The 16,113-nt window shown below is 42.8% G+C and overlaps 3 protein-coding genes across 5 annotated transcripts; 1 reads left to right on the forward strand and 2 right to left on the reverse strand.

Annotated features, from left to right (window-relative positions):
* Positions 1–513: 513 nt before the first annotated feature.
* Positions 514–8,298, reverse strand: pcmt (protein-L-isoaspartate (D-aspartate) O-methyltransferase). 3 transcript variants are annotated; one of them, XM_080514595.1, is made up of 8 exons: positions 8,160–8,298; positions 4,828–4,932; positions 4,671–4,702; positions 4,313–4,417; positions 4,076–4,196; positions 2,776–2,861; positions 2,128–2,253; positions 514–1,562 (listed from the first exon to the last, which is right to left on the reverse strand). In XM_080514595.1, exons 1-8 carry the CDS (start codon positions 8,212–8,214, stop codon positions 1,557–1,559), a joined length of 636 nt encoding a protein of 211 aa, XP_080370721.1. In that variant the 5' UTR covers positions 8,215–8,298; the 3' UTR covers positions 514–1,556. The 3 variants fall into 3 exon arrangements, with proteins under 3 accessions (XP_080370721.1, XP_080370719.1, XP_080370720.1); XM_080514593.1 differs by having other exon boundaries at positions 2,084–2,253; XM_080514594.1 differs by having other exon boundaries at positions 2,026–2,253.
* A 367-nt stretch (positions 8,299–8,665) lies between these two features.
* nup43 (nucleoporin 43) lies at positions 8,666–15,115 on the forward strand. The gene is made up of 8 exons (XM_080513606.1): positions 8,666–8,848; positions 9,816–9,938; positions 10,758–10,835; positions 12,940–13,102; positions 13,199–13,334; positions 13,458–13,609; positions 13,720–13,845; positions 14,683–15,115. The coding sequence occupies exons 1-8, from the start codon at positions 8,729–8,731 to the stop codon at positions 14,910–14,912; spliced, it is 1,128 nt and encodes a 375-aa protein (XP_080369732.1). The 5' UTR covers positions 8,666–8,728; the 3' UTR covers positions 14,913–15,115.
* Positions 11,102–12,522, reverse strand: LOC308143181 (uncharacterized protein; the record flags this gene model as incomplete). The annotated part of the gene is made up of 2 exons (XM_080513921.1): positions 11,102–11,528; positions 11,706–12,522. 2 exons carry the CDS (start codon positions 12,520–12,522, stop codon positions 11,116–11,118), a joined length of 1,230 nt encoding a protein of 409 aa, XP_080370047.1. The 3' UTR covers positions 11,102–11,115.
* Positions 15,116–16,113: the final 998 nt, after the last annotated feature.

Genomic DNA, 16,113 nt, shown 5'->3' on the forward strand with positions numbered 1-16,113 from the left:
TACCTGCAGCTTGTTAAATTACCGCTAAAAGCAATGAGCTTGGTTTCCGAGGATGAATGAGGTGATGTGAGATTGTAGTTACACTAAAAACACAGGGTCCTTCGAACAAAGTATTTCTAATCTATCTATTACTTCTGCCACTGTTTGAGGGGGAAATAATATAATCTAAGGTTTATTTTTCTGGTCCAGCTGAACAAAGAAAGTCAGAACAACCTTTTAGTTTCTTTTAGTTGTTTTGAGTAAATCAGACCTTTGTAATCCTGCCATTAACACAAGTTCAACATTTGAGACTTGAGTATATTTAGGAATGAAAGTAAAACGATTACATGTTCAGAAAAATAGACAAATCTTGAAAGAAAATTCAAATTACTGTAAATCACCTTCATTTTCAAGTCCCTTTAATTATCTTGAATCTCAACTTGTCTTATCGCCGCTATCGTTATCCCATATGTGGCTACCTGCCATTGTAAATTGTCTCATTTGTCAAAATCATTCAAAAACAATAGGCAGACAAAAACATAAGCATATCTTTATTTTCATACGGCATTCCAGAAACTGTGAAGCCAAATATCTTTCAGGATCATCCAAAATAAAATGTGCTTTTTTTTTCTGATTTAATGTAGATAGTTTTTTTGTTTTGTTTTTTTCCCCCCACAAGAAAACAGACAATCACTTGCTCCATTTTGGGAGTTTTATTTTGGCAAAGCAGTGACTTTTCCCACATTTTGTGTCAGTCACCAGAGGAGCCTGCACGAGTAATGAGTGGAAACCAGCAGCAGAAAGCAACACTTCACAAAGTGGAAAGCACAGCCCTGCATGTGTGTCATCGGTGCTCTGCTCTCCTTGGAGTTGGTCGAGTAGGACTCCATGAGTTGTTTATTTTTTATGTGTAGCGTGACCTAAAAGTGCTGCACATCAAATGGGATGTGTGCATTTCGCCAGCCATTGTGGTGCCTGTGTGTGTGTGTGTGTGTGCGCATTTTCATAACACTGCCAGAAGGGGATGAAAGCTCATATTTTCTCAGAGAAGTCTACCGTTGACGATGCACACACAAACACACACAGAGTAGGTTGGGTGATTTATGGGGAAAAAGGGCTCAGGCATTTGTCCGGCGCTCCTCCTACATTCAGCTGTGATGCTGCTGAAATGCAAGGTTGCAAAAAAAAAAAAAAAAACGTCTGACTGCAACTCAAATGGTAATACTGCAAAAAGAAAATCAAACTTAAAATCCAGCAGTAAAAAAAACAAAAAAATGCATAAACCACAATCCCCCTTCCTTCAAAAAAATAAAAAATAAATGCCAGCCTTAAAGAAAAACTCAAAAAAAAAAAGTCCCTCTTGGATATTTCTGTGCAGAGCGTCAAGCAGTCCTTCTTCACAGCCCTTCCTGGGCTGTCATCAATGTGATGCTCCAGTCCGTCATTCGACTGAAACTAAAAGGAGCATGTTTTGTTTTGCTTTGAGTGAAATGTCAAGGGGCTTATCGACTCCATGCCACTTTTCTCTAGGTTCAAACTTAAACAGGTGAATTACGGACCGCCTTCCTCTTCAAAGTTCATCCCTGTGAGGGAAAGAAGACACACCTTTTTAGAGAGGGCGGGAAAAAACAAGCAGCCTTCCTGTGAGACAGACACAGGTTCAAGAAATGAAATCAATCAATAAATTAATGAATCGCATGCAAAATGTGAGGACACATCATTATGCTCAAAGTCAAAACAGGACCTTTTTCCTTTACGTCTCACAGAGAAAAAGAGTTGAATTTTGCTGGATGATCGATTCGCAGCCAAATTCAAAAATGCAAACCATGCTTTTGAAAACCGAGCATCGGGGATCAGTTGTTTTTAGGCTCGACAAACTATCAATTTGGTGTGTTACTGAACCAAATCCGTGCAGACCGGCGTTAACGAAAGGAGAAGGAAACGTGCAGCTAGTTGGTATGGTATGGAAGAAGCAAAAAATGCCAACAAGCAGCATCACTGCAGCCTCTTGTGATCCATTGCCTGCTCCAAGCCACACCATTTCACCTTTGCCACTGTGAGAAGGAGAAAGAGGGAGGAGGGGGGAGAAGGAAGTCACTTCCACCTGGACCACTGCAGGTTTTTGTCTGTTAAAGGCACATAAATCACCCCCATCAAGGGCTTCATTTTGGTGCTGCCATCCTCCAACTTGTCATACTGCTCCAGCATCTGGTTTCCACCTGCCGGGCCCACGGGCAGAATGAGGCGGCCGCCAGGCTTCAACTGGTCCAAGAGCTGAGTGGGGGAGGGGGGAACGGGGACATGCATGAGTAATCGATTTACTATTATGGTACAATTATTTTCAGTGTCAATGGGCTGGTTACTTTTGCCACAGGTGAAAACAGTCACTTTACTGCTGCTCTTGAATAGACTCCGTCCTTCTGTAAGTCACACTAGACTGTATTATTATAAGGACTGTCTGCATTGTTTCGCTTGGCTGTTTGCTTGTTGCTTTCTCTCAGGGTCATTAGATTTCTGTCAGTAACTGATGTAACTTCAGCCGCACTAAATGACTGAGTCAGTACTCAGACGAACCCACACGGAGCTGACAGCTCAGCTGCACTACGATAACATCGTATTGCAGGTCTAATTGAACAAGGCCATTAAGAGTCACTAAAATAGGCTCATTATATTGCAGCAATAAACAGTTATTAAAGTTACTTGTAACTATTAAATTACACGTCAAGCATTTTGTGGTTGCTCATTGCAGTGCAGAAAGACGGTGTGACCTTGAGCAGTATTCAGAGAGGGACTCACAGCATGTGGGACCGTGGGCGCCGCTGCACCAACATGGATGGCGTCGTACGGTGCCTCCTCCGTGTGGCCGAGCCTCCCGTCTCCCACTGAATCACACAACGGGGGGGGGGGGGGGGTCACTCAGACGCTGCCAGACTCAACACGGAACTGACAGACGTCCTCAGCAGGCTGTCAGTCCTTAAGTTTAACACCAAGAAATCCACTGATCTCAGTTTTTGTCTAATTAAATCACGCTGATGTTTCCGACAGCTCAGCATCACAACGTCAAATCTCGTCCTTTATACTCACTAACATTTATGACGCAAAGTATTTTGCAGCATGGAGCTTGTTCCGTACCACCTATTTTCCCAACTCTGATCTTAAAATAGCTTACTGATGCCTGCAAAGGAAAAAAAAACAAAAAACATCCTGTGATGTTAGGTTTCCATATATAATATTGTATTGTGTTTCAAATCAACAGTGGGTGCAATAAGCTGCAGCTGCCTCTTCCTCATTCCTTCTCTGTTATACTCTTATATAACTTATAAGGAAGTTTTTACATTTTCGTGTCATTTTACAATCACTCACGGGCCAAATTCTATTTCAATTTAGACGATTTGTGGTCTAACACATGTTGGAAATGTTAAGAATTGAATTTGACACGAATTAACCTGCAGCTCTGAACAGCAAAAACTAAATATAAGACAAGTGACACCCCATAACTTCGTATAAAACATGGACAGAGTATTCTGTCTGTAATATTGGACTTCAAAGGTGAAGCTCTGTTGTCAAAGTCATAAACTTTATTATCACAGTTATTGGTTGACAAGCCCAGAGTGATTGAGCTCACTCTCAACTTGTTTGTAAGTTAATGTTTTACTCACATGTATATGAGGCTTTTCCAGCAGTTACATAAGAAACTTGTTCAAATCAAAGGGATGTTGGCTGAACATGAAAAAATCCCTTATTGAAGCAGCGGTGTTTTCAAAGTATTTATAGGAAGGACAGAAATTGTTTGGTCGTCTAAACCAAGTTAGACAAGCAAAACAACTTAATACAAAAAGTGAAGGGACACGTAAACCCTGGAGGTGGAAATAAATAAGAGTATCTGCTGACTGACTTCTTTTTTTAACCCCCCGATTTGCTCAGCACTCTTTCAAGAGCAGGTGAAAGTAGCTCCTCACTGCTCAATTATTTAATGCTGCACACTGCCTGCTGTGGATCTCTACACTCAGCCTTTTGATGGTGAGCAGAAGGCTGTAATTTGTGTTTAAGCAACCCCTCAAAACTACATTTATCATCTCGTCTTCATATATCTTACCTAATAACTTGACTCGGCCCGACGTCATCAAACTGGGGTCGTCTTTCTTCACATTGTTTATAGAGTCATCTACAAGCTCTTTGATGTGATCGATTCCTATAACTTTCCCTTTAGGGCCTACCTGTGAAGCACAGAGGACACGGCTGCTCAGTTCACGTGGGTTAAATCAATGTCAGGAATTGGGCCTCCACAAATGACGAAAATCATATGTGATTACCCGTAGAGTGTGTGGCTCACCATTCGTGCAAAGCAGACGGACAGGATCCCGCTGCCGGAGCCGACGTCCAGAGCTTTGGCTCCCTCGTACAGCTGGTCGTGTAGAAGCTCCAGGGCGTAAGCATGCTGGGTGGAGGGGGGGGGGGGGGGGGGCGAAAACAAGAGAACTGCATTTAAAACTCAACAGTCAGCACACGTTGCATCTAACACTGGCAAAAATCCGAATAAAAATTGATGACTCATTGTTTATTCTTCTTAAATTGGTGATACTTCTGAGCTAAATAATTTGACATTAAACATTCAGCAACTGTAAAGAAACATAAGATTAAAGACTCAATAGTAGCATAAAAAAGGAGCATAAATGTCTTTAAAATCATACCATGTGTGGTGCACTGATGGTTGCTTGATAGCCTTCAAGTTAAAAAAAAAAAAAAAAAAGAGAGAGAAGAAAAAACATGTTAAGGTTAGTTTGTCTCCTATCTCAGTGTCTTTGCTCTGTGCTGCGATGCACGAGAGTCCTGAAGGACAGACGTTACCTATCGACTGTGGCGAGTCCATGTAGGGATTACACCTAGAGAAATGTGCTCGGTCTGTGGCCAGCATGACTTCGTAGACCTTGTCGGATTTAATAATGCCATTTTCTGGAAACGCAAAAAACAGCGCGTCACCACTTATGAACACAGAAATATTACATAATCGTACAGCAGAATAAAAGCAGACCAAATGCATGAGGGGGAAAAAACAAGAGAAAAGGAGAAATCACATCAAAATGCAAAGAATTTTTATAATAACATACTTTACATGAGCACTATGACATGAAACCTTAGGCATTTTGAGCAGGGATTATAGAGGATCCAGGGTTCTGCCCAGTACCCTCTGGAGACATTTAAGATTTAGTCTGCAACAACTGGTATGAAAGCACTCAAAATCTCTAGTCTGGGAGCTGGAGGACGACTGGAATATCCAGCTTTCTTTGCTCTCCAGACCATCATTACATCCTCATATGCACGAAAATGATGATTAACGTATTATATATATTGAAGGCACAACTGTATGTGCTACATGCGACATGTGTATGCAGGATGTAAACTCAGAAAATAAGGAAAGAAAGGTATAAATGTCACCTGAAGACAACTAAAATCACAATATGCTGCTTATTAAAAAGCATACGCTCGAAAAAGTTCAATGTTGTGAAAACCACGAGAGGAAAAACAGGCTGTGCTTCACATACTGCAACAGAGAGCCACCAACAGTTGCAGAACAGACATGGAAGAAACCAGAAGTTCCCTAAAGAAGCGCTGGTGTCCGCAGAATAATCCCTCCAAAAGTTTCCTGCAGCAGCTGTTGCCAGTGCAGGAAGAGCCAACGACAGCCGGCATGGCTCTCATTTCTGACTCCCCTCACCTTCAGAGCTCTGCTCCACTTTAGGATACATGACAAATAAACAAAACAAGGTACCAGATGGAATCCCGCAAGCAATTAACCAATTGCATTTTTTTAATAGGGTCGTTTCACCTTGTTTTCATCCCATCGTTGATCACTCTCGGAATTCAAATCTGCCCTTGCCAAGTTAACGAAAAAAAAACATATTTAAGTGGTTGTTAAAATTCTGAGCTGAATGAAGCGTTCAACATTTGAAACAACCGCTGATGTTTGTCAGTCTGTGCTGACCCACCCTGACCGCAAACCCTGATCCAATACTAAGAAAGTTGTGAATTAGCATTCGTCCTGTGTGACCTGCTTAAAAGGCAGCATACGCAAACTTCGGGTTAAATTTAAGCCACCCCTGTGTCTAAATGGGTCTGTGTCCAGCAAAGTGCACTATGCAATGAACAAATCTAAAATATTATGCACACTATGAAAATACAAAATATACTGAGTGAAATACACTCATGCCTCTGGCTTACTGAGAGGAAGAGGAGCGTGAAAATGCTGTAGCAACTGGAATAATTCAAACAAAGGAAAGAGGGGATTTGGAAATGGTTAATTTTTCCCCCCACTGTAAATGAGTGTTGCAACTACATGAACGACATGCCCCATGAGTTCTCATTCAACCACTGCAGCATATGGTCAGTGTTCCACCATGCAGCTTTTGGCGAAATGTGAACAGCTTGCATTGACCTGCTGGACTGCAAAGAATATAAATAGCCTGAGAGGATATTTAATATTGAAAGTGGACTTGCACTGTCGAATCGGTAGTATCATGTCATCTGTCTGAACGGAGAAATAAAAAAAAATATATACACATATATATTTTAAAGAATCACTGCCGAAAGTCAAAGCAGAAAGCAGTAACCTCACAGGACCAGGCATGTAAAGCTCAGTGTTTGAACCTAAAACAACAGTGATCCTACAGCATAACCAACCGACTTGGTCCTCGGTCTTGATCGGCTCTTGGTGTGCTGGCAGTGAACAAGCAAGCTTTGAGCTGGGTTCTCACTGGTTCGAGCAAAGCTCTTCACCCCAACCTGCTCAGGTTCCATGAAGAAGGTCATCCAGCATGGGACTGGTGCCAAACCCCAACACATTCGGATCCATAGAATCACCGTGGCAACCCCGGGAGAGAGCACCCAAAACGTTGGCTGAAACTGTGTTTTTCAGCCAAGGTTGTACAATAACTATAACCAGCAGAAAAAATTTTCACTCTCCTCTTCTCAACGAGTTATTGCCGTAGCCAGGGAGGGTACAGAAATCATTCCAGGTGCTGATCTGCAACACCTCTGCAAATGTGTCCAATATGTTTTAGTACGTTTCACCAGAACTAGTGTTTTGACATAATCAAATCAAACTACTACACGTACACACCACCACCACACATTTTTACAAAAATGTAAAAAACGGATGGAAGAATGGCCAGGCACTGATGAGCCAGGAGAGAAACACCACCCTAGGGGGCCCCACCACATGGAGAGGAGCCATGAGGGGCACCGCCACAGCCCGTCAGGAGCCAACACCACGGTCAGTGAACCACAGTGCAGAGCTCCCATTGCTGTGGCTCACTGACCGTAGTAGGGTGTGTCCATTGAAAAGCACGCAGGCTACAAAAGTGGGGATTGAATAGAAACTATAACAATGTATCTGGCGTCTAATACATGAATCGTGGTTTGACTCATGCCTCCACCGGTATTTTGACTGCAGTTTTCTCACTTTTGTTCCAATGGCTGGACTGCAGCGTGGAATTGCAGGGCAGTGTTTCTTTTTTATGCCACACTATACACAATCTTACCACTCGATAGTGTATTTTTTTTAAATCAAATAAAACAAACATGTGCAATCTATGATATTGATCCTGGTGGACTTGGCACCAGATAACAGCCTCTTAACGAGGCAACACACTGAGTCACTCCACCGCGCCGCTCACTGCCGCGGTGACACAGTAAGGTGTAACGTCCCATCATTCTCCAACAAAAGCTCAGCAGAAGCACATTAACAGCTGCCACTGCCATTCCCAGTGATAGAGCCGACGGTGAGAAGCTAGATGTGGGCAGGGCACTCGATTAGCAGCGGGGCTAAGCTACAACATCCCAAATGACGCACATAGAGCTAGCAGGCTAAGCTAACTTTACACAAAACTACACCAAAAAATGTTCAAAGGAAACGCAACGAATGCATATTCCCCGCACGTATGCTATGCGACCCTGTCCGTAAGAGCATGCATGTGTCCCCCAGTGGAAGCGTGGTGTGGGGAAAAGGGGAGGAGAGAGGTAGCGCTGGGTCAACAACAACATACCACATAGCTTAGCAACCAGCTAGCTGCCGCTGCTGCACGAGCTCTCTTTGCCCGCCGAACTAAACCGTTTTTCGGGCGAGGCGCTGCCAACAAAACCTTCGGGCCCGCCACCTCCAGAAGCACACAACGCGGACTTACTGCGGAGGTTGTTGACAAGCTCTGCCTGGCTGGCTCCTCCGGATTTCCAGGCCATTATTAGACAGACTTTGCGGAGCAAGTAGACAGCAGCTGTCAGTGCCGCGCCTGCGCCAACTGTTTTACCGATGAAGCTGACAACCTCCAGAGGAGACGGCGGAGCGGAGGAGACGTCACCAGACATCCGAATGACTTTTTTTTTTTTTTTTTTAACGCAGCGGGGCCGCCTTTCAAACACACGCCCTCTCGCGACGCAGTGTCATTTTAATAAAATAATTAAATCTGCTTGTGTGTGTGTGAGCAAGTCCTAAGATGTGAGGTGAAAAACACATTCCTCACTGAGCGCTTTATTGGATTTGCCGCAGTAGCGTACACGGTGGCCACGAGGCGGCGGCAGACACCCGTTTAAATCTGACTGCGCGAGAAACTGGGGCTTCATTATTTTTGGTCTGTCTGGCTCGCCGTAGTTACGTACAAAGTGTCAGGCGCGTATACTATGGTCGTCTGTGTATGCTAAGCTAAAATTATCAACACCTTACTCGTTTCAGTTCGGAAGAACCGTCTTTGTTTCAATGGAGAGCATAAATGCCAAATACGTATCCCAGAAAATCAGCAAGACGAGGTGGCAGCCGGTGTCTCATTCGGAGCTGCAGCAGCCAGATATCTTTGCGACTGGCTCATGGGACAACGAGGTTAGCTTTCACGATTCACACAACGCGCCAAACTTCATGGAAAAATAACGCTATTTTGGCTGTTTGTGTTATTTGATTGACTGGCACGTGTTGTTACGAACAACGTAACATTTCTGACGTATCTTGACCCCGAGTGTGTGCTTTCGGCGTGATTTAACCATTGGAAAAGTTTTTCTTGCCCGAGTTTAAATGATTTATTGACAATCGAAACATTATTTTTGGTTTATTTTCCTTTTACAACACGCGCATCATACAAATAAGTAGTCCCGCAACAGGCTTCAGATTTATGTGAATAACGGCAGCAGCAGGCATCTGTGCATATTGTCATTTGTCCTGGAAGAAATCCTCTCAAAGTAGTGTGAATCGGATCAACTGGACTTCATCAGCTCTCGGGAGTCAGAATAGACAGCTGTACAGATTAATGTCACTGAGAAATGTAAAGGAAAGAATACTATGTATTCAAATATTTCTGTTTAGTTACAATTCTTAAGTGTATATGAAAGTCAAATAAAGGGGACTTCAGAGATCATAAACACTGATATAAACTATGTACATGTCTTCTCAGCACCCTTTAACTATTTGAAAATGTTTTGGCGAGAATGTTGTTTGATATGATTGCGACTGTACCAAACACAATCAGATACAAAATGTTAACACAAAACATTTTTTTTGGGATAAAGTGCCCGCAGGTTTCATATTTATTTTTCTCCTGCAAAAAAAGTACAAGAAACATTAACTTGACACTCACTCAAGATCAAATTAAGCTTTATGGTGCTGTAATTATAGCTAAATTTCACTCCTTCTGGCATTTTGATTCATTTGGTTTGAGCATTAGGAATGCTACTTCTCCGGATGTTTTTTCTATAACGTTTGAAATCGACTCAAGACTTCTGACAGGTTTGTCACACAGGAGCAGTTCAGGAATCTGATTGTCTGAATCGTTTGTTGTTTTGTTTCTCTCTTACAGGTCAACAAGATTTCCATTTGGTCCATCGGGAGTCATGCAAGTAACGGTATCGAAGATGGATTTGAGGGAGACCCGCAGCTTTTGTGTGAACACAAGCATGATGGAGATATTCTGGATCTTCAGGTAAGAAATACTGCATGTAAATGTTAAAATTGTTTTGATTTTGGGCTGTAGTTGTCCTGGCTGGGGCCTGCTAAAATTAATAAGAACCGGTGCAAACCAGCTCACTCCTCCATTTTGATGTCCCGTGACTGGAAAAGCACGGGCGGGGACAGGAGGAAGACCTTGGAGGAGATAGAGAAAAGGAGGCAGTAATTCTGAGCCCGGGGTCTTTTGCCATTTTCTTCTGCCGTATCCACTTGGGTCCGGTTTTTGATTCTGAGAAGCAAGATCCACCTGTGTGGTGAACGGCTCTTCGAACCCAGAAATATTTCTGTAAGTTTTATATATATTGCTTTGTAATAAAACTCATGTGTTGATTTCATTCTCAAGTTTCACGTTTGGTGCTTAAACTCACTGTGGTTTCCCATTTTCCTTACACGGAGAGCGAGCTGTCCCTCCTCGGGGGAGCGGGCCCCCAAAAGGACAAAATCTAAGTTGTCCACCTGCAATAAGCACAATGCTGTGATTCATTTTCCAAGATCAGTTAGTTTTCAATGTGGCAGCCAACCAGCACTGTTGATGCTTCTATATTTTTAGCCTCGCCAAATGAAATAAAGGCAGTTTATGGAAGATAGTTGTAAATGTTTGCCACAGTTCTTTTATAAATGCTCTTTATACAACATTACTGAATCAGAATAAAATCACCCTGTTTTCAAATCGTAGATTTCCGAAGAGATTTTAAATAACACTTCATATTAATGTTACATGTACCTTGAATACAAGTAGATAACCTAAATGTCTATTCAATAATAATTTTTTATTTTTTATTTTTTAATCCAGTTCTTGGACCAAGACAGGATCGTCACAGCATCGTCAACAGGAGCAGTCACCATTTTTCAGCACAACCAAAAGAGTCAGGTGAAGTCATGAATCCAGTTTCATGTATTCGGTAATCAAACAGGCCAAGGTGTGATTTTTTTCAACTCAAGATACAAAGATGTATCAATTGTTCTATCGTCTATACCACTTTAATTTATAGTCGCAGGGTGCTGGAGCCGCACCCAGTCGACTATAAGTACACCCTGGATAGATCGCACAAACCTCAGAGAACATTGGAAAGTTTATTCACAAACAGTTATACAAGATGAAGTGTGGTCGGTCTCCCGTTTAGCAGGCCTCTGCACTTCACAGTATCTTGTCATGGAAAATGTCCCACGGGTGTCTGGAAAAACAAGGCAAGGTTGTTCCGGGCATTGAGTGCAGCAGGTGTTCTGGCTGTGGACTGCTGCCGAGTGTTGATCAGGTCATTGTCCCCGTCCACATGCCGCCTCCACTTGCCTGGCTGGACGTCTCCAGATGGAGTTGTACTGTCTGTGTAATTTGCAGAGATGTATCTGGTGTTTTCTGTATTTTCAGTGTCTGTGCATATAAGAAAGTTGTGTAGAGCTACACAAGCCTTCACTATATTGACGGTGTTGTCTTGGCTGCACTCAGTTGGACGCCCAAACACCCTCCACCTCGATGCCAGGATACCAAAGGCATTCTCCATGATCCTGGTTACCCGACAGTGATGATAGTTATAAGTCTGTTGCTCGATGGGGAGGCTGGAGCCTGTGAAAATATAGACGTTACAGATTTGTAAATACTACATATGACAATAAACAAACAATGTGCTACACACACACACATAAGTACATTAAAAGGATTCAATGTATCATTGTTTTCAAATACAGGGTGTGAAATAGTGCTTTTATCCAATAACCAAGTCGCTGGTAAATGTATAATTACCTGGGAATGGACGCATCAGGGTTTCGTGCAGTGGGAAAGCTGCATCTCCCACGAAGGCATGCGGGTTGATCACATCTGAGCCCGGCAGGTTGGTGGGTATCGGGATCGGCAGTTTCCCGTGTGTGAGCCTCGAACCGAACACACTGTCTCTGAAAATGTCACTGTCATTTTCACGGCCGTAGTCCCCGGCGTCCACGATCGTGAAGCGGTAGCGCGCGTCACACGCCGCCATCAGAACAATGGAGCGGGTCCATTTACTGTTGCAGTCGCCACCGGACTTCGAAGGCGGTTTGATTTGGACACGCTTGCCGCCGACGACACCCAAACACAGTGGGAAGTTCCAAACCTTCCAAAACTCCTGCGCGATGTCCGCCCACTGCGCCGGCGACGGGAAGGCGACGAACTCCGGCTGCAGCGCGAGCCACAGGGCTCGACACACCTCCGGTATGATGAGCGCAACGGTGCTGTTGCCCAGCCTGTAACTGTCTGCCAGGCTTTTCTGCGAGCACCCAGTTGCGAGAAAGCGCAAAGTGACAGCCAGCCTTTCGGCCACGCCGACCGGCGCCCGGTGTGTTTTCGAGTGGTGGATGTGAGGAGCGATGCGCTGGACCAGCTCGTCAAACTTCGAGGCGGACATCCGGAAGTACAGATGATGCTTCTCCTCGTCGACGCTTCTCATCTCCTGCACCAGTGTGCTGAATTCTCCGTCCCTGGTCCTATTCGCGTTCAGTGGCCGCACATCGTATCTCCTCCGTTTAACTCTGCCCTGCTCCTTATTCAGGCACTCTGCTTGTTTGCGTTTTAGCGGGGACGCCATTTTTGCTGTTAGTGCGCATGCGCGCAGCGTGCTCCTCGACGTGAAACGCGTGGGCCAATGCGCATGACTTGAACCGCGTGCTGACGTGAACCCGGAAGCAGTGCAGTATGAATGGAAGAGAGGTGTGTGTGTGTGTGTGTGTGCGTGTGTGTGCGTGTGTGTGTGTGTGTGTGTGTGTGTGTGTGTGTGTGTGTGTGTGTGTGTGTGTGTGTGTGTGTGTTTTCAAAATAGCACTAACACATATTTCATATTTTACCATACCCCCCAGATATTTTATGTATGATTTTAAAAATCCCGTGAAGTGAATTTATCCAAAAACAACACATTTATAAGTTGATGTAACTTTTTTTTTTCTAATTTGTGGAATTGTTGTAAGATTGTTGTGTGACGCCATGTCTTTGTTTCTCTTGATTGCAGACATTATCAAACTCTCAGCACTGGCCGAGGGCGCATCGTTACCCGTGCGACAACGCTCCCTGCACAGGTGTCGTGTGCAGCAGTCCGGAGATCGTTTCTGTTGGCGAAGACGGCAGAATCATTGTTTTCAGAGCAGACCAGGGAGGAGTGGTTCGAGTCATTGGTAAATATGAGATCAAATTCCAGATTATTTATACAAGATTACAGCTTTCCGTGATTTACACCTGTGTGAAATATGCTGAAACATTTGTTTTGACAGATAACGCAGACAGCAGCACGATCCACGCAGTGACGTACTTGAGGACTACGGAGATTTTGACGGTGAACTCAATAGGCCAGCTCAAGCTGTGGGACTTCAGACAACAAAGCAGTTCACCGTCTCAAATCCTCTCCCTGTAAGACGCACTCAGAAGGCTTTTCCTGTTTTGTTTTGTGTAATTCTATTTTATTTATTTATCGTTTGTGTTGGGCTCAATTGAATTTTACTCAAGTGTGATTTTTTATTTTTTTTTCCCCAGCTCGGGGGATCGAGTCCCTCTCCACTGCGTGGACAGACACCCAAACCAGCAGCACATCATAGCCACTGGAGGCCAGGACGGCATGCTCTGTGTCTGGGACGTACGGCAAGGAAACACGCCCTTCTCCCTCATGGAGGCACACTCTGCTGAAAGTAGGAATTGTTGAGGGATAGATCAATGTATTTTCTCATTTTGTTACATGTTGCACAATGTATTGATACATGTTTGTTTTGTTGTTTTGTTTTTCTTATTTTCGAAACAGTGTGGGAAGTCCACTTTCACCCGACCAACCCAGATCATCTGTTTACATGTTCAGAGGACGGCTCACTGCTGCACTGGGAGACTTCGTCACCCTCAGACATGCCCTCCTTCCTCCAAGGAAAGTTTTGTTTTCAGAGATTAATTGGCTCCTCTGCTGTTTGGTTAGACTTTGAAATGACACTACATCAGTTACACCCTACAAAGTACTACCTTTGTATTGGGAAAACAAGAAACAAGTCTTTTAATGAGAAGACGTCAGATCTTTTACCTACATAGATTCACGATCTTCATGAGGTGATTATTGAAAAGCTCGGATGAAAAATATCTTTTTCCTTTTGTCGTCTGGACTGGAGATGTGTAAAAATGTGCAAAAACAGGTTGCAGCCGGCAGCTTTTAGGCCTGTAGGTTCGTTTAAATGGTTAGTTAGAACCTTGTGCTGATACTCTGTGCAAACAGTGACAGAAAAACACTTCATGTCGATTAAAATAAATTCAGCAGCACGTATGTATGAGTGTAAAATGCTTGTTTTACCTTCATTTAGTACAATGGAAAATATGTATATTAATAAGATTTTGATGTTAATTAACATACAGTATATCCTTTTAAACACTGATAGTTTTCTGTGATTAAAAGTGTGGAAAGTGAACAATCACTTTTATTGCTGACTGTCAGCAGCGTTGGTTTTTTATTTTGAAACTGATTCTTATAAATTAGCAAATTGTGGTTTTTGTCCACAGTGCTGTGAGTAACCCCTGAGTGCAGATGGTACTCTGATCATGTCACATAGGGTTCATAACAGGATGTAAATCCCTCACTAGGTTGAACACAAGTCCCTGATCTCCCCTAGATAACCCCAGCAAACCAATATATGAAATATTAAATACCAAGCTGTGTGATATTAAAGGGACATGTATGTCTTGTACTAAGTTATTTTATGCCATATCTCTGTCACTGTCTCCGCAGGTGGCAGGAGCAGCAGTGCGATCTCTCGCAGTGCGATGGCTCCAGCTGGAGGGAACCAGTCCCTGATCAGCGCCTGGCTCAGCGGAGACTCCAGTAAAGGCCGTCTGGAGACCACTCACATGCTGCCCAGCCAGACGCTCCCCGTCAACAGCCTGGACGTGCTGGGACAGTGTCTCGTCTGCGGGACCGACGGAGAGGCCGTGTTTGTTAACAGACAAGTCCCAGTTTAGCCGAGCTGTGAGGCCACAGGAGATGCGGATGAAGGTCTTTATTTCTGGCAAAACAGAAGATTATTATGTCTGTTGATGCTGCAGTTTGTCTCAAACACTGTAAGATGAGACTTTTGGTTCGCTTGTGTCATTTGCCTTCGGGCACGTGTTTTCAGTGATCAACATCAATTCAGGTTTTTGTAAATCATTCCAACTGAATTGTTTCAACAGCAAAACATTTTGTATGAATTAAATTTATAACTGTTAAAAATAAATAAAAAATGTCTTTAAAAAAAACATTTTTATGTTTGTGTCGCTGGTTTTTAGCAGGTAAATGGGAGTTCTTTAAGTGAAGTGAATGAGGAGATGAAATGATTAAAAAAAACAAACCTAACCATTTATATGGAGTTAAAGTCAAGACAGAGAGGGTGTATTTGTCTCACATTTGTTTGTTTTTTTCAAACGGCAGTATAAGGTGCTTTACATAAAAAAAAAAAAAGAAAGAAAAAGAAAAAGGTAATACATACAGTAAATATGGATATTAAATTTTTTTTTAGAAAATTAGAGCTTTCAGATATTTCTACTTGGCTGCCATCTTTCTTTAGTGTCAGACTTGGATTAAGAGGTCTTTTCTGTTTGGATCTGTTGTAGATATTATTCTTTCATTTTCAAGCTTAAACAGGACAGAGTGGCTCAGACACCTACACAACAGAGTTGTACAAGAAAAAGCACAAAGATACTGATTACAGGTGAATGCACAATAAATGAGATTGGCTATTTTCACATAGACACTAGTTTTTAAACATTTTTAAAAGAACAGAAGGTTGTCGAAACAGTGAAGGCATAATAATAATAAAAAAATTCAAAAACGGCAGTGGGCTTAAACCCTTACCAGTGTTTACCAGCTCAGGCCCAAGTTACTCTGAATATAGATCCCAAATTTTTCAAACATCACAAATATTCCTTACTTGTAGAATATTCAGCCAATATTCTTCCATTTCAGGACAGGACCATACACAGTGAATATTATCCCTTTCTCGTATGGTGAATTTATTTATTTTTTAGCTCTTTTTTTCTGTGTGAAACGATTTTTTTGTCTTCAATATTTGACTTCAACCTGGATTTAAGTAGATGTATATTATTTGTGATATAAACACATTGAAAACATTATTATTCAGCAATTTATTTTTTACTGTAAAATAAAAAAGTTAACAGAATAAAA

The sequence above is a fragment of the Blennius ocellaris genome (genome assembly GCF_963422515.1).
Source record: "Blennius ocellaris genome assembly, chromosome: 18".
Lineage (NCBI taxonomy): Eukaryota > Metazoa > Chordata > Actinopteri > Blenniiformes > Blenniidae > Blennius > Blennius ocellaris.

Excerpts from the sequence above, each read along its gene's own strand:
- pcmt (XM_080514593.1), bottom strand. The coding sequence starts at position 8,214 with ATGGCCTGGAAATCCGGAGGAGCCAGCCAGGCAGAGCTTGTCAACAAC. Across the intron at positions 4,703-4,827 it reads GGACTCGCCACAGTCGATAG|GCTATCAAGCAACCATCAGT; the intron begins GTAACGTCTGTC and ends TTTAACTTGAAG. Across the intron at positions 4,418-4,670 it reads CCATCAGTGCACCACACATG|CATGCTTACGCCCTGGAGCT; the intron begins GTATGATTTTAA and ends CCCTCCACCCAG.
- nup43 (XM_080513606.1), top strand. The coding sequence starts at position 8,729 with ATGGAGAGCATAAATGCCAAATACGTATCCCAGAAAATCAGCAAGACG. Across the intron at positions 8,849-9,815 it reads CTGGCTCATGGGACAACGAG|GTCAACAAGATTTCCATTTG; the intron begins GTTAGCTTTCAC and ends TCTCTCTTACAG. Across the intron at positions 13,335-13,457 it reads CCGTCTCAAATCCTCTCCCT|CTCGGGGGATCGAGTCCCTC; the intron begins GTAAGACGCACT and ends TTTTTTCCCCAG.